Source organism: Sphaeramia orbicularis, chromosome 16 (assembly GCF_902148855.1).
Source record: "Sphaeramia orbicularis chromosome 16, fSphaOr1.1, whole genome shotgun sequence".
NCBI lineage: Eukaryota > Metazoa > Chordata > Actinopteri > Kurtiformes > Apogonidae > Sphaeramia > Sphaeramia orbicularis.
In genome coordinates, this window is record NC_043972.1 from 51214893 (window position 1) to 51238298 (window position 23406).

Below are 23406 nucleotides of genomic sequence, written 5' to 3' on the forward strand. Positions count from 1 at the left end.
GCTAAATATTGAAATAATGTTGGTACATTTACATTTTGGAGCTAGGCAGGCAGACCATTTGTTTTTCTCTCTGTGTGACAGAGAAAATCATTTCATTTCATTTAGAGAAACTCAACATTAAAACAAGACAAGTCTTAACCTTCCAATTCAGTCATTTACATCGTGAGCTGCTTCATGTCTCCATGGTGTCAGTTGTGTCACCACAGCATGACCTATTATCTAAGAACAAGAACTTTAAGTCCACTCAGGATTGTCCACTGTCTTCACTTCATCAACTGTCCACACACTGTTCACAGTAACTAGCAATGTTCAGTTATTGACAGACATTTTAGTTTAGTTACCTTTAGTTTTGTTTAGATACCAACACTGATTGTTGACCATTGACCAGCAAAATGTATTAATTTCATTCTTTGAGTCCAAGTGAATGTTTGCAACAGTTTTTTTTTTAAAGAAATTCCCTAAGGGTGTTCCTGAGATATACTATCATTAGTATGGACAGATATGAATGCACTGAGAACATGACCGTTTACCCCCATTATGTTTTAATTTGATCTTTGTGTCCAAGGGAATGTTTCTGCCAAATATTGAGCCGTTCTGTTGAGCTGTTCCTGAGATTTTCAACATAATGGGTACACACTGCAAAAAAGAGTGTCTAACAACAAGATAAAAACTCTAAATCTGAGGAAAAAAGTACTCAAAACAAGTGACATATCTGTCCATGCAGCAAAATAATTTCACTTGACAAGATTTCTTGAGGTAAGATTGTTAAATCTAGAAATAAGCATGTCTACAGATGTATGGACACTTAAAATAAGAAATTAAGTCTTTAAACATGATAAATTATCTAACACTTCTAAATCTAAGTTTTTCTTTTATCTTAGTATGAACCAAATAATTTTGCAGTGCAGAGGGACTGGTGGACAGACAGACCGTTTTACAGAGATGAACCATGAATGATATAACATTAACAAAAAAGATACACTGTAGGTCATGACTTTTTTATTTTTTGTGAGGTTTGATGGCTTTATGTAGACAAAGTGCAAGAACCCATAACCTGAATCATTACATTTTAGGTAAAAGTCTTGGGTTACAGTTAAACATGTATTAAGAGGGAATGGTGTTTCTCATTGGTATCATGCAAAAAATCTGAAGGTGAATTTTATCCCCATGATAAATATGCAAAGACAGTTTGGTGTAAAGTTCCCTCAGGTGACATTCTCAGATGGCCAGGGATAGTTTAAGATATCAAGAGAGGTCAATCAATGTAGATTTTTACTGCATACATTTTCTGCAGTGATACAAGGTTCCTTACAATGACACCGAATCAATCTTTATACATGTATTTCTGTGGAAATTTTTCAATTTTGGACAAGAACCCACTTTACAGCTGAAGTGCTTGACAGTTTTTGTTGTCACTGGACAAAAATTCCCTAATTCCTTTTCAGCATATTGTAATTCAAGTGGTCTGACAGGAAACAAGTTTTGCCTATTTCTCTGTATTCTGTTTTCAGGCGGCAGAAAAACTTCCAGACAGGAAGGGGGCTTAAGTACATGGTTGATAGCTGTAAATATAGATCACTGTTCAGACTACAGCAAACATGTCTGTTCTAGTCTGTGGCTCCACACAGAAGCTGGGAAAAATGGCTGACTGACTTTGACCTGAGAGAGTTACAGAGGTAAGTACACATTTGCAAGTTTTGGTGTTCTGGCTCCTGCAGCCCAAAATCTTTGAATAATTCTAGATCATTTATTCAAAGCAATGTCCCTTAAACAACGTGAGTGGAGCTGAAAGAATTAATTGATTAAATGATTTTTTAAAAAAGTATTTGATTACAATTTTCCTGAATCAACGCCTTGCCGCCTTAATTTCACTGCCAGTAAAAACTGGTTCCACTGTTGTGTTTCACATGGGCCAGGATCAACACAAAATTGTATATTAGTTCCATATTAAGTTGGATACAAATGCATTGAAGACTACAGTGCACATATTGTTTGTAGATGTCAAACAATATATACTGTATACATACATACATACATACATACATACATACATACATACATACATAGATACTTTTATGTTATTGTTATTTTTATATATCTACAAATATTTTATGTATACTGTTGCTATTGTTGTTTTTTAACATTCACATTTTTATATATCTTTTGCCTATTCAAATAATTGTTTAATTTAATCAAAATGAAGAAAATAATCGATAGCTGAAGCTCTAAACATGAGTAGCCCTGCATCCTTGTTCCAATCACTTGTGGATAAAGGACACTGATTTACATTAGTTTCTGAAACTTAACCCTATCTCTTTTTAACCCACACCTGACTGATTTTTGTCCCCATAACATGCCAAAACCCTGCCCATGCATAGGAATCAGCTGTTACAGATGAACCTTGAGGTGGCTGCGCAAGCAGGACACACACAAGTGCACAGACAGTCATAAATTTAGCACATGCACACAAACACAGTCTCTCCACTTCCACTAAGTGCCTTCCCAGGTTCAGACTGTGGCCTTTTTTATAGCACTAACACCAAACTGATTGATTTTTATTCAGGGATTAATGGAGTGTTCACTAGGACCAGGTTGGGCTTTGAATTGATTAACTATCCCTCTCACACACTGGCCTCCTTTATGCCACACTGTACCTTCATCTGTCTCACAGTCATATCAGCACAGTAGGAAAAGCAAAGCCACAGCGTCACAAGTATCCAACATACCTTATTTTTCCTTGATTGATGACTCCCTCACTTTCAAGCCACAGGTGGAAAATCTCGTAAAAAAGACTGAGACTAAGGCTGAGTTTTTATTTTCGATGACAGTGTTTCCATGTTCACAGAGCCTCTGGATGTCCAAATGGGTCATATCTGATGACCATGAAAAAACGACAAACTGCATTTTGCACCAATTATTTACATGTATTGATAGGATTAGTGGATCACAAGGTATTAAAATAGATTAAAATAGATAGAAATTTGGGTATGATGTAAATTTAAAACAGGTATAATAGTCAATATTTATAAAAACCCGATAAAACAAAGGTTATATGCAACTACGGTTCTTTTTTTTTGTTTGTTTTTTATTTTAACTTGTCTTGTCCAGCATCATAACAGCAGAATGGCAGTGTGGCTGCCTTTTGGTGCTGAACAAAGTTGCTTTGTCAAGGGAAACTTCATAAAGTATATGAAGCGCCCCTTGATTTTCTACTGTCTTTATTATGAGTTTTGTTGAACCACATTTTGATGCCAGACCTAACATGGGGGGGCAAGAAAGAAGAAGGTGGTGAAGACCCTCATAAGAAAATATCAACAATACATATAATAACATGCTGGTGAAGTAGAGCTGGGTGTCAACCGCGTAACAGTGAAAGCTAATGTTATATTTCTGGAATATATTGCCAAGGGGAAGGAAGTAGATGATGAAAAGGAGGGGCCCCAGTACAGATCCTTGGGGCCCACCTGAAGTGACGGGGAAGTGGTGGGATGTGAAAGATTTGAGCTGAATAAACTGAGTGCGGCCAGAGAGGTATGATTTAAACCAGTCTAATGGAGTGTGGGTGATGCCGATGGAAGATAATCTATTGAGAAGGGTGTTGTGACAGATGGTGTCAAAGGCCACATTCAGGTCAAGGAGGATGAGGATGGTGAGTAGACCAGAATCTGCTGCCATGAGGAGGTCGTTGGTGATTTTTATGAGTGCTGTTTCTGTGCTGTGGAGGGGGTGGAAACCAGACTGGAACTGTTTGTATAGGTTATTGTGTGATAAATGGGAATGAAGTTGAATAGCTACTGTTTTCTCAAGAATTTTGGAGATGAAGGGTAAATTAGAAATAGGGCGGAAGTTATTGAAGTCGGTTGGATCTGCACCAGGTTTTTCAGAATTGGGGTTATTGCAGGGGTTTTGAAGGATGCAGAACAGTTCCAGTGGTGAGAGAGGAGTGAATGATTGCAGTGATAAAGGGGGCCAGAGAAGGAAGGCATACTTTCACCAGGACTGTGGGGAGGGGGTTGGCTTGGATTTAGGAATAAAGGCCACTATCAAAGCAACCTGGGCTTCCATTCCACCTGAGCAGAGCCACAGGCTGATCAGCTCCATGCCTCGACACATTGATGCAGTAATTCATGTAAAAGGAGAACCAACCAAGCCCTGAGTTCATAGAAATGAACATACTTTTGTGAAGCCAGACATTTCTGTTTAAAATATCCTTTTTTATTGATTTTATGTATTATTACAATTTTCTGAGACACTGAATTTTGGGTTTTCATTATCTGTAAGCCATAATCCTCAAAATGTCAAGAAATAAGGCTTGAAATATTTCACTCTATGTCTAACGAGTCGATATACGGCTTTCGCTTTCCGAAATGAGTGACAAAAAATACTGAACTTTTTCATGATAATAAATTTTTTTGAGATGTACCTGTGTATGTATATATGTTTTCTGTATAGTGTGCTCTCCCCTAGCCCTGTAGGGGTGCTGTGCCTTTTTGTGTCTTTTTCATTTCTCGTGCAGGTGAAGCTGTGGATTGGTGGAGCCAGATAACCCGGTGCCTTTGAAAATGGCCCTGGATCCTCCAGCTCACTCTCTTTTTGCTCCCTGCCAACTCCCGACAAGAGATCCTGTGTGTGTTTCCTTGTTGTCAGTCATCGTGTGTGTTCGATTGTGTCTGTGTAGTTTGTAAATAGTTACCTCTGCCAAGGAGGTTATGTTTTTGCCAGGATTTGTTTGTTTGTTTGTTTGTTTGTCTGTCTGTTTGTTTGTCTGTCCGTTAGTGTGCAACATAACTCAAAAGTTAAGGACAGATTTGGATGAAATTTTCAGGGTTTGTTGGAAATGGGATAAGGAAGAAATGATTACATTTTGGTGGTGATCGGGGGTGGGGGGGCCCACGGGGCGGGGGGGCACTGATCGTTAGTGTGCAACATAACTCAAAAAGTTATGGACAGATTTGGATGAAATTTTCAGGGTTTGTTGGAAATGGGATAAGGAAGAAATGATTAAATTTTGGTGGTGATCGGGGGTGGGGGGGCCCACGGGGGGGGCCACTGATCAGCCTTGACGGAGGTCTGCGCTCTCCGAGTGCTTCTAGTTGTAAATGGTGTCTTCTTTTGATCAGTCCAAGTTTTCTGGTAGGGGAGGGTGGTTCTTTTTTTCACGTTTTCTCCTGTTTTTTCATTCAGGGGGTTAGGTTAGTTCAATGTATTTTTACCTCCTCCAAGGAGGTTATGTTTTTGCCAGGGTTTGTTTGTTTGTCTGTTTGTTTGTTTGTTTGTCTGTCCGTTAGTGTGCAACATAACTCAAAAAGTTATGGACAGATTTTGATGAAATTTTCAGGGTTTGTTGGAAATGGGATAAGGAAGGAATGATTAAATTTTGGTGGTGATCGGGGGTGGGGGGGCCCACGGGGGGGGCGCAGACCAGAAAATTTCATCAAAATCTGTCCATAACTTTTTGAGTTATGTTGCACACTAATGGACAGACAAACAAACAAACAGACAGACAAACAAACCCTGGCAAAAACATAACCTCCTTGGCATGGGGGGGCCCACGGGGGGGGCCACTGCTCAGCCTTGGCGGAGGTCTGCGCTCTCCGAGTGCTTCTAGTTTTTCTTGCATTTATTTTTGGAAATTTAGTTATAACTTTGAAGAAGACTTTTTGATTGTTGTTTTAGCCAAGCCCTTCCCTAACCCTCTTTAAGTTATTTAATAATAAATATTTGGACTGCAGTGTTGGACTGACGTGTGTGCTTGGGAGCTGGGAGGGGACAAAATGGCATATTATGTGCATCCTGGTAAACCCCTAGGCCGGGATGTAACATTCACATCAATCTCCTGTGACAGAGTGACTGCATCAGAGTAAAAAAGAGAACAAGGCAAAGAGACTGAGGTGCACTCAGTGATGAACACAGCCATGCAACTGCAACTGCACCCCCTCCAAGGACCAGGGGCCAACAAGGAGGGTCAATGAGCAGACACCACAGAGAGGGGGGATCCAGCCCCCCCCAGAGACACAACAGTGTGCCCGCCCTGAAGATGGTCAAGGGAGGCAAGGAACTATGCTTCTATAAATCGCAGATGACTGCCAGAGGGCGGTGCTCAAACCACTGAATGTTCCCTTCAGGTATGCGCAGTCCAAGTAGTAGTACCAAAAGAGTCACACCTGTGACCCTGGATGATGTCCCGGAGGTAATATATTCCTCCATCATCCATAACTCCGTCCCTACAGAACCTTCTCGTGGAAACTCAAGGATTCTGGGTAACAGAGAATCTCTGGCGGTCATCTGGGATTCATAGAACCATAGTTAGGTACGTAATCTTTGTTCTACTTCATCCCTCCTGACCGCCAGAGGGCAGTGCTGAAAGTGCTGAATGACTAATACTGTCGATATCACAACGAATCCTGAGTCATATCTCACTGAGAAGACCCAGAAGATCCTTGTAGAAGAACCAGGCCTAGAAGATGAGTGGCCACATTGACATTGTAGAATCTGGTGAATGTGCTTGGCAAAGCCCATGATGCAACAGCACATGTAGTTTCCAGAGTTTCCCTCTCATAGCTGTCCAGAAAGCAGAGATGCTCTTGGTTGAATGAGCCTTAACACTGGATGGCAAAAGCATGACCTCCTGAACTGTAGGCATGGCAGATGACCTCTACAATCCAACGAGACAGATGCTGGTTGGAAAGAGGACAACCCATCTTAGGACCACCATAGCATAAAAAGAGCTGGTCTGAGCTTTGCATACATGTATGCAACACCTGCACAGGACACAACTCAACCTGTCCTCACCCTCTCCTGGAGGGGGATGAAACCATGCCAATCTCAATGGCTGCTTACAATGAGAGCAGGACAACACTTTAGGCAAAGTGACACCAGAGCCATCTGAACTCCACCTGAGACATGAGGGACTGACAGAGAGGGCATGTAACACACTAACCCTCTTAGCTGAGACAATAGCCAACAAAAAGCAGTCTTACATGAAAGCCACTTGAGCTCTGCCTGCACCAAAGGCTCAAAAGGAGGGTGGCACAGGGCTTCAAGAACCAAAGACAAGTCTCACACTGGAGCTCGTGGTGCTGTTTGTGGACGCAACTGATTAGCACCCCACAAGAGAAGGTAAACCAAGTTATGGCTTCTGAACAATTTCCAACCATACCACAATGACACGATATAGCAGCAACATATACTTTCAGAGTGGAAGGTCACTGACCATCATCCAGGAGAGACTGAAGGAACTCCAGAATAATGGCAATTGAACAGGATCCTGGATCTTCACTACAGGCAAAGCACCACTGGGAAAACAGCTTCCACCTATTCTCAAACTTCCCCATATCTGACCCCTCAACTGAGACAGTAGATCCCTTCTATCTGGGAGCTGCCATGGCATGCTGCAACAGAGACTGTGCAGCAATGGGAACCACTGCTGTGCTGGCCAGTACAGGGCCACCAACAGCAACTGGTGACCCTCCTTGAGAACCCTCTGTAGAGTTGGCCAAATCAGAGGAAGAGGGGGAAAGACATACAAAAAATAGTGAGGCCATGGATGTGCCAGTATGTCCTGGCCCAGTGACCCTAACCCTGTGGTACCCCTTAGAGGGAGTACCACAGAGGACAATGAGTTAATTTCTCTAAGGTGAACAAATCCACTTCTGCCTGCCTGAAAAGGCTCCAAATCCTATGCACCACCTCTGGGTGGAGGGATCACTCTCCTGGAGGGGGCTTCTGGTGGGAAAGGGAGTCCACAACTTGATTGTCGTCTCCTGGCAGATTCACTGCCTGCAGGGTTTACAGATGAGGTGCAGCCCACGTCAACAGATTTCGGGACACCCACAGAAGCTGTATTGGCCTGATTCTCCCCGGATGATTGATGTGGTTGACGGTTTAGGTGTTGTCTGACTGTATGAAAACATGCTTGCCTCTCAGATGAGGCAAAAAAGGCTTGAGAGCCAAATGAACAGCACGCAGCTCCAGTACATTTATATGCTCGGGGCAATCCCTCAGAGACTGGCTCCCCTGTGCTGCCACACAATGCCCCATCTCGTGGGGCAGGTATCTGTGGTGACTATCTCCCTGCAACACACCATCAACCCCATGGAAACCCCCCTGTACAGATAAGCCCTGTCCCTCAGTGGAGCCAGCGCACAGAGACACTACCATGTAACCCTCAGCTTCCAATTCCAGTGTCACTTGGCGTAGAGGTGGAAGCTGTTGAGCCACCTCTGAAAGGGCTGCAGTGACAACAAGCCTAGAGGCACAACATGTATGACAGAGGTCAGCTTCCCTATAAGTTGAAGGAAGGTGATTAAAGGAAGTTGACTGCCTAGCCTGAAGTGAGAGACCATATTGAGTCCATTAGTTCACCACCCTGGCGAACTAATGGATGATCCTTCACGTCCAAGGACAGCCCAAGGAATGTTGTTGTTTGGGATGGGGTCATGCTGTTCTCCTCCAGACTGACCCTGAGACCCAGCTTGTGTCACATGAGCAAGCAAGCGTATTTCGGACTGCGCATGCTTTGGACGGAGCACAAAGCAGCCAGTCATCCAGATATGCCAAGATCTTTACCCCGCTGGCCTGCAAGGGAGCCAGGGCCGCTTTCATCATCGGCAGTAGCTCGTGTTCGAGCATTGGGCCCATGTCAGAATCAACCTCAGCTTTTCAGGGGGTGGCAGTGTTTGATATGGCTGCTCAGGCCCAGAGCAGAGCGGAAGAGCCAGGGACACTTTGTGCAGGGCAGGGTGGGTGGTGATCGAGGAAGGAGGAGCCACTCTTTATGTTGCTGTCTCTTGGCCTCTGCTTCAGAACGTCGTTGGATCTCCATGCGGGCTGTTCCCTGAGTGATGGTACACGTCCACACAGTTCGGTCCTTGGCAAGGGTCTCCCAGTTGGCATGGTCGATGCTGCAGCGAAGGAGTGTGGCCCTCAGTTGGTCGCGAAATCGACATTTGGGAGCACCCCTGGGTCTTGTGCCAGTTTCAAGTTGTGAAAATAGGATCTGGCGGGGGAGTCGGGTTGTCGGCATTCTTCTGATGTGTCCTGCCCAACGAAGGCGATGGCGAGCCACAGTGGTCTCGATGCTGGGGAGATTGGCTCGGAGAAGGACGGATTCATTGGTGACACGGTCTTGCCATTTGATCTTCAAGATTGCACAGAGTTTCTGCTGTTGGAAGCACTCCAACCTTTTTATATCACTGCTATACAGGATCCACACCTCAGAGCCATACAGGAGGGTGGAGAGGACAATGGCTTGAAACACCATGATTTTGGTCTGGAGACTGAGGTCGTGACTTAGGAATACACGTTTGCAAATCCTCCCGTATGCTGCATGTGTGGCACAAATCCTGTTATCGATGTCTTTCTTCATAGTGCAGTCACTAGAAAGGTAACTTCCTAGGTAGGGGAAGGCTTCCACAGTCTCAAGGACTTCACCATGGAGTCGTATGTTACTGGTGTCTGGAGGAGGATGGCCCGGAGCTCCCTGCGCAAGGATCTGGGTCTTCCCAGTGTTGGAGGTGAGACCAAAGTGGGAGTAGGCACCATCAAAAAGATCAGCAGTGGTCTGGAGGGCGGCGACTGTGTCTGTTGGGGTTGCATTGTCATCAGCGTATTGTAGCTCCTGTACTGTGACCAGGGTGGTGAGTCGATGGGCACGAAGGTGCCCGGTGTTTGCACATCAGGTAAACACCCTCGGGGAGAGGGAGAGCCTGAAAGGGAGCACCCTGAATTGCCAGTGATGGCCTCGATAGGCAAATCTGAGGAAGCGCAGATGTTCTGAGGCAAAGGGTACATGAAATTAGGCACCCTTCAAATCTTTTGACATGAACCATTCCATATCTGTGAGTGACTGAAGGACCTCTACTGTGATGAGCATGTGGAATGGGAAACCTTTTATGTAGTGACTGAGTCCCTGTAGATCAGGGGTCGCAGACTCATTTTCTTTCAGGGGCCACATTCAGCCTGATTTGATCTCAAGTGGGCCAGACCAGTAAAATAATAGCATAATAATCTATAAATAATGACAACTCCATGAAAATACTTACTTTTATAAAGTATTAAAAAAAAGTGAATAACCTGAAAAAACTGAAATTTAAATAAAAAAAATAACAAAATTTAGTGCCAGTTTAACAATATTATGCCTCAACTTATCATTTATACATGTGCATTATGGATCGGATGTACAAAAACACTAAACACTTAGTAACAGGCAGAAAATAGTTAAAAATGTGCTTAATTTTCTTTAGACATTTCAGGTTCATATTTGTACATATTGTTCACATTTATTGTTACAGGATAGTTTGTAAATGTAAATATTTCCATTATTTAATGTTATTTTTGCACTAAAGCAAAGGAAAAAAATTGAAGTTTGTATTATTTATAGGCATAATGTGATATTATTTTTCTCAGATCAAAGCAAGAAGAAAATATGGATTCACTATTTTTTGTAGGTTATTACGCTATTATTTTACTTGAGATCATATTGGTCTATATGTGGAATCTAAATTAAAATGAGTTCGACAGCCTTGACTGTGGAATTTTTGCACTTTGCAAATTCATTCCATGGGCCGGATTGGAAGGCTGCATTTGGCCCCCGGGCCGCATGTTTGAGACCCCTACTGTAGATTTAGAATGGGACGAAATCTACCAGTTTTCTTGAGTATGAGGAAGTACGTGGAATAGTAGCCTCGGGGTTGCAGCAGAGGATCTACCACCTTGATTGCAGCCTTGATCAGGAGGAGTTGACAGCTCCTGGTCCAGTGCTTGTGCCTTCACCAGGTCGCAAATGATGGTCATCTTGACCCAACCCGAGATGTGTGGCCGGCATCAGAATTACAGTCTGTACCCCTGAGTGTCAATCATCCATGGGTCTGACGTATGAGCAGCCCAGTAACTGAGCTGCTGATGGGAAAAATGTCCGATGGCTGGCCTGACTGCCTCACTTCCTGTCCCCATGGCCCTTAGGGTCCCTGGAAGGGCAGCTACCAGAGTCTGAAGCCCAAGGCTGCCACACTGGTTGGTGGGAAACAATACAAAAGTCCCTGCCATGTCTCTGCTGAGGATAGCGCTCATCACTAGACCAATCTTGACGTGGCAGTCGAACGCTTGGACCAGTAGTCAGGTGCCTCGACCTCTGGGGAGTGGGAGGGGGCACAGTGTGACTGAGGTCCGAAAGCTGCTGCCTGGTTTGTCGGGCTTGGGCAGTGTGTTCCAGCACCTCCAGGGCAGCTGAACCAAACAACTGTCATGGGCAACACTGTGGAGAGTCCTTTGGCACACCTCATACAAGGCAGACTGAGTGAGCCAAACCTGCCGGTGAGCTAGCACAAGGCAAGACATGATCCATCCAAGTTCCCTCAACAGAAAAGTAAAAGCCTGGAGGGCTGCATCACCAAACCCATTAGCAGCAGTTGCACCACCAACACCCTGAAGGAAGGTAGACACCGCAAACATAAAGTGTGCCAGGGAATTACCTAGATGACCAGCTCAAGCACCAGAATTATATGCTCTACTGATGAAGTCATCTGTAATGCAACACTGGGGCCGAGGACACCTACCATCCTGGCATAGAGCTTCCTCGGGTGACACAATAAGGGAGGCAACAGCAGGTTCGACATCAGGAATGCAATCCAAATCTGCTGCAGCTGCATTGTGCATTGCCGCAAACACACAATCATCTGATGAAAGGTGTGAACAGGCACTTGGGTCCCTCCAACAGGCATGCAACTCCCTCAGGTATTCTTCAGAGAGAGGAACAGCAAAAGGCGTAGGAGCCCATCCAGGCTTAAAGAAGGCACTACCAGGGCCAGACTGATCTGGCTGCAGAATATCCAGCTGGAGGCATCCTAGAGCCTTATGTATGACATCCTGTATGGAACTATCTGTCACTAACCAGGCTTTGAGCAGATGAAAACAAACCAGCACCAGATGCATGTAAAGACTGTGCTCTTCCTCATCATGAAAATGAGAGGCCGATGCCACCAGAGAGAGAGCATCCTCCTCTTGGGCCAGGGCAGGCGTGGGTGGAGAAGAAAACCCAGCCCAAAATATGGGAGCATCCAGGTAATGAGCGTGAAAAAAACCACAACTTCATCACATCCAACTCAGTAGGCAATTGCTCGACCTTAGAAGACAGATCCTTGTCTTATTTGGCGTTCTTCTTTTTAGGAGGAGCTGGCATGGCAGTGGGCTCACAGAGATGACTGGAGCATCTAGGCAGAGGCAACGGTACCTGCCCTCAAGGTGGGAGGTCAGCCACACCTGCTGGGGACAACTGGGCCATCCTTGCCACTCTGACTGTTAGCAAAATACCGACTATCTAGGTGTAATAGTAAACAACTCAAAAACTGGGGGGGGGGCACGACCGCCGCCTTCATCCCAGTTACAAAATGTAAAATACAAAAAGGCTAACACCATCAGCAAAAATATTACACAAAAGTAGTAGGAAACAAACTCAGAAACTGGCAGCGGGGGGGTACGAATGCATGTCAGCAAAAATAACTGACAATAAGAAAATTACCACGGTGTAAATAATGTAGTCACTCAGACTTAAAAACCGAGAGTCAGGAGAGGGGGTGCAAACACTACTATCACCAACAAAGGGGTCAAGTCTGGTTAAATACCTTCAAGAAAGTCCTGCAATATGGTGAATGTACGTCCAGTGACGGAAAGCAATCCAAGTTAGCAATGGTTCATGCCATGCAGATTGAACCGCACACAAGAAGAAAAAAGGGAACTAAGTCACCGATGACAGACGAATATATTACCTCCAAGGCATCATCCGGGGTCACAGTTGTGACTCTTAAGGTAATTCTACTCAGACTGCGCATGTGCAAAGGGAACATTCAGTGCTTTCAGCACCACCCTCTGGTGGTCCAGAAGGATGAAATAGAACAGATTTTCCCGTCTCAGGAGATGGAGATAGTTCTATTGATGCTATAAAATTGTCTTCAGTGTCCTGACTAGGTACATACTGAATATGCCTGAACTGGCATTGGGTGAACACATATGACAGCTCCGCTGATTCCTTAATGGAAACAGTCAAGGGGTTAAGGCAGTACTTGGCCTCCTGCCTTTCTACATTTGTACATTAAGTACGCAGAGAAAATTCTGATACGAATCCTCCGTACAAATGCTCATTTGTGCTTTCTGTTCTATACAACTGTGCAGAACTGGGTTGAAAGGCTTCTGTTTACTCTGCACCTTATGCATGGAATCAGCAGAAAGACTGGAAACTAATTGAATTAATTTCATTGAGCACTTTTAAATCCAAAATGACAGTTCTTGAGTCCGACTCCACAACTTGCACCTGTTTTTCTGAATCTGCTTGTAAATGTTATTATTATTTATTTATTGTTAAATGTATCTGTTATTTGTGTTTTAACTGTATAATCTTGTACTGTGTTTTGTAGTTGCTGCTGCCTATGTTGGCCAGGACTCCCTTGTAAAAGAGGTTCTTAATCTCAATGGTATTTTTATGGTTAAATAAGGTTAAAAAATAAATGAAAAAAAAAAAAAAAAAATCTTGTCAGTTCTTTCATGCACTCTCACAATGTCTCCACTGTGATTTGTGGGATTTCTTTCATTTCCAATAAAGCCAAAAAAAAAAAAAAAAAAAAAATATTCCTTTTGTTTGATCACAAATGCAGTAAATGTTTGTGCTTTAACCTAGGGACTGTCTGAGACCTCTGAGATGATGATCCTATGAGGAATTAATAAAAACCAAAGCTTGTATTAAATCAGCACATTTTTGACAATATTTGAGAGATTTAAAAGCACTTTAATATCAAAAGGTAGGACTGATGGAGTGTCCCAAAGGTGTGCAAAAATGGAATCATATCAGGGAAAAAACATCAAGCTTCACAGAGACTTTTTTGTTATCTCATAAGGGGATTACCAGCCATGTCTGGAGATCTTTACTGACTTGTCATGTTTCAAACCCAACACCGACTGTAACATCCACTCCGTCCCAGAGTACAAGTGCACCATCGCACCAGGAAATCCAAAAACACACTGTGAATCACCAGAACTGGCAAAGCAAACATGATGAAGTAAAAAAAAAAAAAAAGTCTCTCTTGCATTGTGAATCTGAAGATGTGGTTTGATCATTTTCACTTATGTTCTTCTAAATACTGTATATGCCATCTTCTTCAACTTCATTCAACTAATGTGAACATTGGAAAGTCTTGTAACTATTTATTTAGTTATTATTGTTCTTGGGATTTTATGTTTGTTTTTTCTTTTTTCTCCATAAAATTTAGATGTGTCCAGAGCTCAATCAGTCAATCAACCAATCAAATCAATCAATCCAATCACTCAATCAATCAACTGACATTGATTAAAACCACTTACTTGAGTTTTCTAATTCGCTGCCACTAAACATTGGTTTCGCTGTTGTGAAACCAATGTGACGCATATGACGCCATGATATTTTTTCTGTTTTTTGTCATTTCCATATGTTTTTCACATTTTTACTATTGTTATTATTTTGCCTATTCAAATTATTGTTTAATCAAATCAAATAGAAGAAAATAATCAATATCTGCAGCTCATTCATTCACTTAAACTTAAGGATGAAAACATTTTGGTAGGCAAAGGTAAAGGGTAGAATAATCTGTAAAGCTCTACATTATTTAGATAAGGTTAGACATGCAGGCAGGGTCTGTTGCGATGAAATGATAAAATACTGTCTTAATTTCATTGTCTTTTCAACATATTAGTGCTGATACTTGTTTTTCTTTGCAAAAGTTAAACTATGAATGCTGGACTTGATTTGAATTCCCTCACTGTTTCTGTGGATGATGAGTCCTTCAAGTATCTCTCAACATTTTCCCAGTTACAAAAGAGCAGCTGACTCATTCTGCTTTGTTCATTCATACAGACTCATTGATGGGCTTCCTTTTGACATAAATGGATTCAGGGGTATACCCTCAGTCCCCTCCGATTAACTGAAGCTGCTTACTGGTGCCTACACACACCATTAATACACCACTGACAGTTCCAAACAGTGACATGATTGCACCTCCTCTTTGCAAACAAATTGTACTAGCTGCGATTCACCTTGTCATCAGTGAAATATTCATGTGCACAGAAAAAAGTTTTATCCAAAGGTAGTCTTTGATATATTTAATAAGTACAAGGACACAGTCTGTCTGTGTCTGATGTGAACTTTATAAAAAGAGTTTTCTAGTGTGTCAGATTTACACAGTGACAAGCTCCATTATTCTGCCTGGGAACACAAAACTACACTTATCTATGAGGGGCCGTATGGGACATTATTCAGAATTACCATTCACACCACATATGAATGTATTCCACACACACATGTGAAACAAACACAGCTCGCATATGAAATGCACTCCACACATGAACATGCACAATGCACACACATGCATATGAAATGCCATGGGGTGGCGTTGAAGAAGAATGAGGGATGAAACCAGAACTTACTGAAAACACCAACGATAGAGATAAGAGTGAAATAATAATGTCAAGTCATTTCAGCTACTTTCATAAATGTTCACATACACAGTTTGCTGGAAAAAAATAAAAAAATAAAAACATATGTTTGACTGTTTGCATTTGTTTAGTTGATAATTGTAATTCTATTTGGACATGTGTACATGGTCAGTTAATTAAATATGAATAAATACCGTGAAAACTACGTACAACAATATTACAATGAAGGGCCTTAACTTGCTTAGTAAAGATTACTTTTTTTTTTTTAATTATCTGAAAGCTGAAAACCATGACTTTCTTCAGTGTTCACAAAAAACCCATCATCTTTATTTATCATCTCAATAAAATAATTGAATTTCAGACAAAGAAAATGTAACATCTGGAATTTAACAGAACCAGGTGAAATTTTATGTTTGTCATGTAAACATATCACCTGTTTCTTTGGATCTATGGACTTCCATCTGCTCTTCCCTGCACTTCATCATTACTTACAGACTTATGGACTTATAGTTGAAAACTTATAGACTCGTGAACAGTAGAATGGGATAACTTGGGTGTGAGAATATATTCCACCTGAAATGCAAGACCTAAATACACTGCAAGGCCAAAAACTACTCATGACTAACTTTTTGTCTTCTGTTTTTAGCCTCATAAAGGCAGTTGTCAACAGATTTTAAGATTTGTATTGGACGTTTTTACAGAACATTGTTAAAAAAAAAAAAAAAAAAAAAAAAAATCAACAAAAAACTTCACATGTAACGAACAGTGTCATTGACATAACTGCTTTTTTAAATCTTAATTCATGTCTGAGAAAACAGATATTTTAAAATGATAAATGCATAAATATCGGATACTCAACCTTGAACTGCAAACATGAGCTCTTTGGGGTCAACCACTAGTGTCCTCTTGTCTTGGCTCTTTTTCCCTGCTTTGCGGTTCCCCCTCCTCTTCTTGCTCTCTCCCCACAGGTTTGAACCACCATGCATGCTGGGAATGTTAAGAATGGCAATGCCTTCCAAAGAGATGCTGCTGAGGTCCAGAGTAACACCATCACACTTTCAGGAGAGCATGGAAGACAAAATAGGAAGAAAGCAAAATTGTCAAATCAAATCAAATCAAATCAAAGTTTATTTATATAGCACTTTACAACAACATAACGAAGCCCAAAGTGCTTTACATCTAAAAGCATGGTTAAATTATGAGATAAAAAAAACAGGTTATTCAAGTACCATAAATATGAATTAAACAATAGGACACAACACACATTGATAAAAGAGACCACAGATTCAAGCCTAATAGTGTCTCAGTGCTAAGGGTTAAAAGCCAGTCTAAACAGGTGAGTCTTTAACCTGGCCTTGAACAGGGGCAGGTCAGTGAGGACTTGCAAGTCAAGAGGCAATGAGTTCCACAGATTTAGTGCAGCAACAGCTAACGAACGATCACCCCATTGCTTATATTGGGACCTGGGGACATCCAAAACCTTCTGAGACGACGATCTGAGGGCTCTGCTGGGGCGGTGAACTGTTAAAATCTCAGATCAATAGGGAGGAGCTAGACCATTTAAAGCTTTAAAAACTAACGTTAAAATTTTAAAATGAATATGATGGCAGATTGGGAGCCATTGGAGAGAAGAGAGGATGAATTATGCTAATTACACTTTTGGAGTTAGCATCTGGAGGTTGTCAGTGGTACCTACTTATTTACACCTTCAAGCCATAGATAGTTATAGCTAGAACCTTAGCCTGGACCTGGCTCTTTCTCTCTCTCCCTGGTTGAACTTGCACCTTACTTTTTCATTAAAAACTAAGCCAAAATTTTTAGAAAATACTTTATCTGAACATGAAATGTAGCTGGAAAAGGCTCTGACATCCCTGGACTTTAGCCCATAATTGGGGCCTTTCTCTTTACCTTCACCTGAATTTGAGCTAGTTCTTATGTTCATCTCTTTCCAGTAATTTAAACTTTCTTGCATCCACCTGAGGCAATTTAGAATTAAGTTTAGCCAGCGGTTGTATTAGACTTTAGTAAAAATTCCCATCATAATCTACACCTGTACCTAATCAATTACCCCTCTTCTTTCATAATGATAATTATACATATTTAGTAATTTAATTAGTTTTCAATAATAGCTACAGTGTAAATATAATTTTTTTTAAAAAATTCCCAAAGAGAACAAACCAACAGATTGTGCCATCATAACAGCATGGAAGAAAAAGATGAATAGAGACAAAGATTGTCAATCACTTTTCACATCAACACAACCTGAAGTGGATGAAATTGTTTTTCCTTGCTCTGAAAGAACAAAAATAGAATGTGGCTTATGCTGTCAGGGGCCAACAACAAGGGTATATCCCCAAAATCCCCGCAATTCTCTGCTCTCCCAACCATTTTGAAAAAACACACCAGCTGGTGTCAAAATATGACATCAGGGTAATTCCGTGCCAAATCACTGGAACTTAACCTTGTCCGTTAACGGAACCAACTTCACGCTCCCTAAGTTTGTAGTCTTAATATGGCATTAGCCATGTCTCTAATGGGACACTTCACTTGCCTCTCTGCCAGCATGGTGCATTTATTGGCCTAGAGCCACCAATTCATATGGCCAACACATCTTTGCAGATACCCCATTGGTCAAACAGTGTGTGGATGTGGATTTTTTCCTTTAGGATTTTTTTCCTATCTTATGTAAAAGCAACTCGTTATGTATTTTCAGATAACCCTGATGAAGGTCTCAAGCCCAAACATGTCAGTTTACCTTCAGAGTATTATAAAGTTGTTCCAGGTTACAAGTGCTGCTGGAATCCTTGACCAACTCTTCCACATGCTGTGTGCATCTACATAGACCAGGGGTGTCAAACTTATTTTAATTCAGGGGCCACATTCAGCCCAATATGAGTGGGCCAGACCAGTAAAATAATGATAATAACATAACTTATCATATAATGGTAACTCCAAATTTTCTCTGTGTTTAGAGTGAAAAAAGTTTTTAAAAAAGTTAATTAAAAAAAAAAAAAATAAATAAATAAAAAATATATATATATATATATATATATACACACACACACACACACACACACACATATATGTATATAAATGTTTACATCTACACACTATCCTTTAGAAAATGTGAATAGTATGAACAATCTGAAATTTCTTAAGAAAAATATAACATAATAACAAAATTATACCTCAGTTCATCATTTGCATATGTACATTACAACTTACAGATCACAACAGATCTACAAATACACAAAACATTTAGTAAAGGGCAGAATATTGTGATAATTGCTCTTATTTTTCTACATTTCAGGTTGCACATGGTTGTTCATGTTACTTCCTTTTTTGTGAAAGGATAGTTTGTAAATGTAAATATTTTCATGATATTTTATTTTATTTTACACTAAAACAAAGAGAAAAACTTGGAGTTGTCGTTATTTCTACAGTAGGGTAATATGGTAGTATTTTACTGGTCCAACCCACTTGAGGTCAAATTGGGTTGTATGTGACTCCAGAACTTAAGTGATTTTGATACCCATGATTGATAATATTTCAATGTGATCTTTGCTAGGGATGCAACTAATGATTATTTCAACACTCGACTAGTCCTCGACTACTGTAACATACATTTTCTTTCCTTTAACAAGAAAATTTGGTGCAAAGCAATTAGAATGCATGACAAAGTTTGTTTAGCAAATATTCAATTCAATATTCAACAAATATTGCAGCAACAGTAAAATCAAGCAAATCAGTAAAACAAAAGTGCATTTTGTGCAGAACAAATACAGTGCCTAACAAAGTTTGTTAAACTTACAACTAAAGTCTCCAGAGTTGCAATCAGCAATAAAATAAATATTTTTTTCCCTTGAGCAGTGCATGACATCACTGATGACCTTTTGATTACTAAATTACTCATTGACTAATTTTGCCGTCGACTATTTGTCAACTATTTGTCGTTACAGCCCTAATTTTTGCATTTCATAAGTTCATCCAGCAGACTGGAATTAACCCTTTGGCAGGCTGGTTTTGGCCTGCGGGCCATATATTTGACACCCTGACAGAGGGATGTATTAGTGACAGTGTTGCATCACCATCACAAATGCAAATATTAATGGAAAATATTAAGACCCCTTTGTTTCAGCCATATACTCAACACAGAAAGATAGATTCTATTCTATCTATTCAATTCTATTTCAAATGAAGTCTTAGACATGCATTTTGGCCTTCTGGTTTTACTGTTACAATCTTAAAAGTACTACTTTCACCAAAGGTTAGTGTTCGATGAAAATGGTGGATGTCAAAGGATTAACATTTGCAATTCATCTGATCTGAGACCTAAAGATGACAAGTGACCAGCCGAACTCTAATTAAAGAGTAAAAGTAACTCAACATCTCTGACTCTGCTGTCCTCCTTAGTCAAGCCACTTCTCAAACACCAAATACATACTAAACTGGCTTGTTTCATCTTTACCTCCATAACTGTTCTCCTTCAGTAGGTACTAATTAATAGAGACCTCTGCATGGATAGCTCTGAGAAGGGGGAAGATGAATTGTATGGACACCATCTTCATTATCACTCAATATCACACACAGCAGGGTCATGTAGGGCTAATTACCTGCGTGTTGAATTGAGGTTCAGTGAGAAGTGGATGGGGAAGAGCACATTGGTGTAACACATCCACACTTTGTCCAAAGTGAACTGTACAAACGGAGGCTATTTATGGAACAAGCGTTGACCAAATTCATTTTATCCGGTGATGTTTTTTTAACCTTACTTGCACTAAGTTGTGCATGACAGGATTCACACTGTTTGTTCACAAATAGGAGTGGATTAAAGGATTATTTATAAAAGTCTCTCAAAAACTGAAAATATGTTGGATTAACTTACCTCAACCTCCAGAAAGTCATGGAGCTTCTTACACGTGGCCGAAAATGTCTCTGAAGTGCCAAACTCAAAGTACCACAGTTTATTCTTTGTTCTGAAAAGAAACAAGACAACAGAAACTGTAAAGGGACTGAGAAAAGAGCCAAGCATTGGAGTGTTTTCTCCACATCAAAATCTTAAGCTTATAGCTTTCCTTCTCCTCCTCTCTTTTTCTAGTCCCTTTAATGCGAACCATATAAAAAAAGAAAAAAAGAGAAGAAACACTGAACCACTCCAAACGTCTTTGATTCACTTAAAAACAAACACAGTCTGAACTATACAGGAAGTACAGCTTTAATGCTTAATTTCCCAATTTGCATAATCACTCATAACATACATGTGGTTTATTAATCACTTTTTGAGGCTTTGGGATGAGTCTGAAGTCAGTTCAGAAAGCACCTGTGAGAGCAGGTAGGGGTGATCAGGGGATGCCCATGCCTAACATTAAGGCACAGTGAGGGGTGTAAGAGGGTAATGTAACTGCCCCTGCAATTAACAGAGGACTGGGGTGCTGTTCCCTTGGCTCCCCACAGCACACACTCCCATCACTAAGACTGATGATCAGTGATCTCTCCAGGGTGAGTCACCATCTGTCCAACACCACTATAGCTCATTACACCTCACCTCTCATAATTAAACCAATAAAGTACACTATATTGCCAAAAGTATTTGCTCACCTGCCTTGACTCGCATATAAACTTAAGTGACATCAATAGGGTTTAATATGATGTCGATCCACCCTTTGCAGCTATAACAGGTTCAACTCTTCTGGGAAGGCTTTCCACAAGGTTAAGGAGTGTGTTTATGGGAATTTTTGACCATTCCTCCAGAAGCGCATTTGTGAGGTCACACACTGATGTTGGATGAGAAGGCCTGGCTCTCAGTCTCCGCTGTAATTCATCCCAAAGGTGTTCTATTGGGTTGAGGTCAGGACTCTTTGCAGACCAGTCAAGTTCATCCACACCAGACTCTGTCATTCATGTTTTTATGGAACTTGCTTTGTGCACTGGTGCACAGTCATGTTGGAAGAGGAAGGGGCCAGCTCCAAACTGTTGCCACAAAGTTGGGAGCATGGAATTGTCCAAAATGTCTTGGTATGCTGAAGCAAGAGATTTTGGACAATTCCATGCTCCCAACTTTGTGGGAACAGTTTGGAGCTGGCCCCTTCCTGCTCCAACATGACTGTCCAACCTTGTGGACAGCCTTCCCAGAAGAGTTGAACCTGTTATAGCTGCAAAGGGTGGATCGACATCATATTAAACCCTATGGATTAAGAATGGGATGTCACTTAAGTTTATATGCGAGTCAAGGCAGGTGAGCGAATACTTTTGGCAATATAGTGTATGTTTGCATGTTGATGCAAAATTTTTTATTTTTTATTTTTAATTAGGGTTTATTTGACCAGGTACCAACATGCTAATATCTCCTCTGTCGTAGGGTTAGCGTTAGGTGTTAAGTATTATTAACCCCTTAAAGCCTGAATTTATATACAAATATATATTTGTATATGTAAAAATAAATAAATAATTTGTGTTTTTGGTTTCAAGCAGATGTAAAATTAAGTGGACATTGTTAATTTGATTATACCACATAAAATAGATAGAAATTTGGGTAAGATGCAAATTCAAAATCAACATTAGGTATAATAGTCAATAATAAAGCAACAACTATCAATTATTTTTGTAATTGAATAATCTATCGATGACTTTCTTTGATTCGATTTGATTAAATGATTATTTTAATATAAAAGTAAAAGGATATGCAAAAAAATATCTATAGAGAAATAACATTAAAAACAGTATAAAAGCATATATTCAAATATCTGTCAAACAACAAACAAGTCCAATGTCATCTACAAACAATATGTGCACTGCAGTCTTCATCACATTTGTATCCAACTTATTAAGTTGCAAACAATTTAAGATGGAATTAACATACAACTTTAAAAAAAAAAAAAAAGCTAAATATTTTTAATGTTTGTGTGAAAGCTTAAAAGTTTAAAGGAGTAAGTGATGGATCCAATGAAGAAAATTGAGCATATAGACATTTTCTGCCTTTTTGTCCGTGTCTTCTGAGCTAGACTCCATGTTTTTTGTGTTGATCCTTGCATCATGTGCATCCTGTGTGAAACACAACAGTGGAACCAATGTTTAGTGGCAGAAAAATTAAGGAAACAAAGCTTCGCTTCAGGAAAATTGTAATCGAATAGTTTTTTAATTGATTCAAGTTGATTAATCGATAAACCATTTCACCTCTAGGCAAGAGTAATGGAAAAAGTAACGAAACAGAAATTCACCATTGACATAACATGCTGCTTGATATTGATACTTATACAGACTAACACCCCCCATTTTGGTCTCAACACCCCCCTCTCAGGTTTCATGTTCCAAACACCCCCTGACTGTGTACCAATGCCCCCATTGAAAAACACTGATGTAAATGTTCATAGAAGCTCAAAGGTTATTATATCAAAAAAGGGGAAACTGAAGAAAAAGAGACTTTTTCAGCAAAGATATCAATAACTGAACATAAAAAACAAACATCTCCATCCACTGCCATTTATTAAACTTCATGGGTTTTACTGATGCATCAGTGTTGTAGAAGATGACATTGTTTCCACATTCACTACAGAGCCTCTGAATGTCCAAATGGGTCATATCTGATGACCATGAAAAGACAACAAACTGTATTGTACCTCATTCACACACATGTATGTATTGAATGGATCAACAGTTATTAAACATTTTAGATCAGTGGATGCTTTTGGTCACTGGTAGCTGTTTAGCTCTTTAAGGGATACATTTGCCAAAGTTTCAGGCCATGGTTTTTAACACAGTCTCACAGATTGGAATTTCCAATGCTATATAATGAAGTGTGACTCAGATGAAGGGCTAAGAGAATGAGGTCCTTAAAATCAAAGACCGTTTGTGAGCAGGAATGGGCTTCAAAGGTTTTCTGAGGTATCAGGTTCGCAAAATACCAATTTCATATGGGTAAGAAGAAATATGTTGATTTCTCAAGATTTTTTT

At 40.6% G+C, this 23406-nt stretch overlaps 1 protein-coding gene across 2 annotated transcripts in view; it reads right to left on the reverse strand.

Moving 5' to 3' along the window:
• Window positions 1–23406, reverse strand: part of dgkb (diacylglycerol kinase, beta) — a 198049-nt gene that overhangs the window by 20969 nt on the left and 153674 nt on the right. For both annotated transcript variants that reach the window (XM_030158482.1, XM_030158481.1), the window contains 2 exons: window positions 20342–20432; window positions 16316–16511 (listed from right to left, as the gene is read on the reverse strand). In XM_030158482.1, coding sequence (XP_030014342.1) covers window positions 16316–16511; window positions 20342–20432 — 287 coding nt within the window. The remainder of the gene's footprint in view (window positions 1–16315; window positions 16512–20341; window positions 20433–23406) is intronic.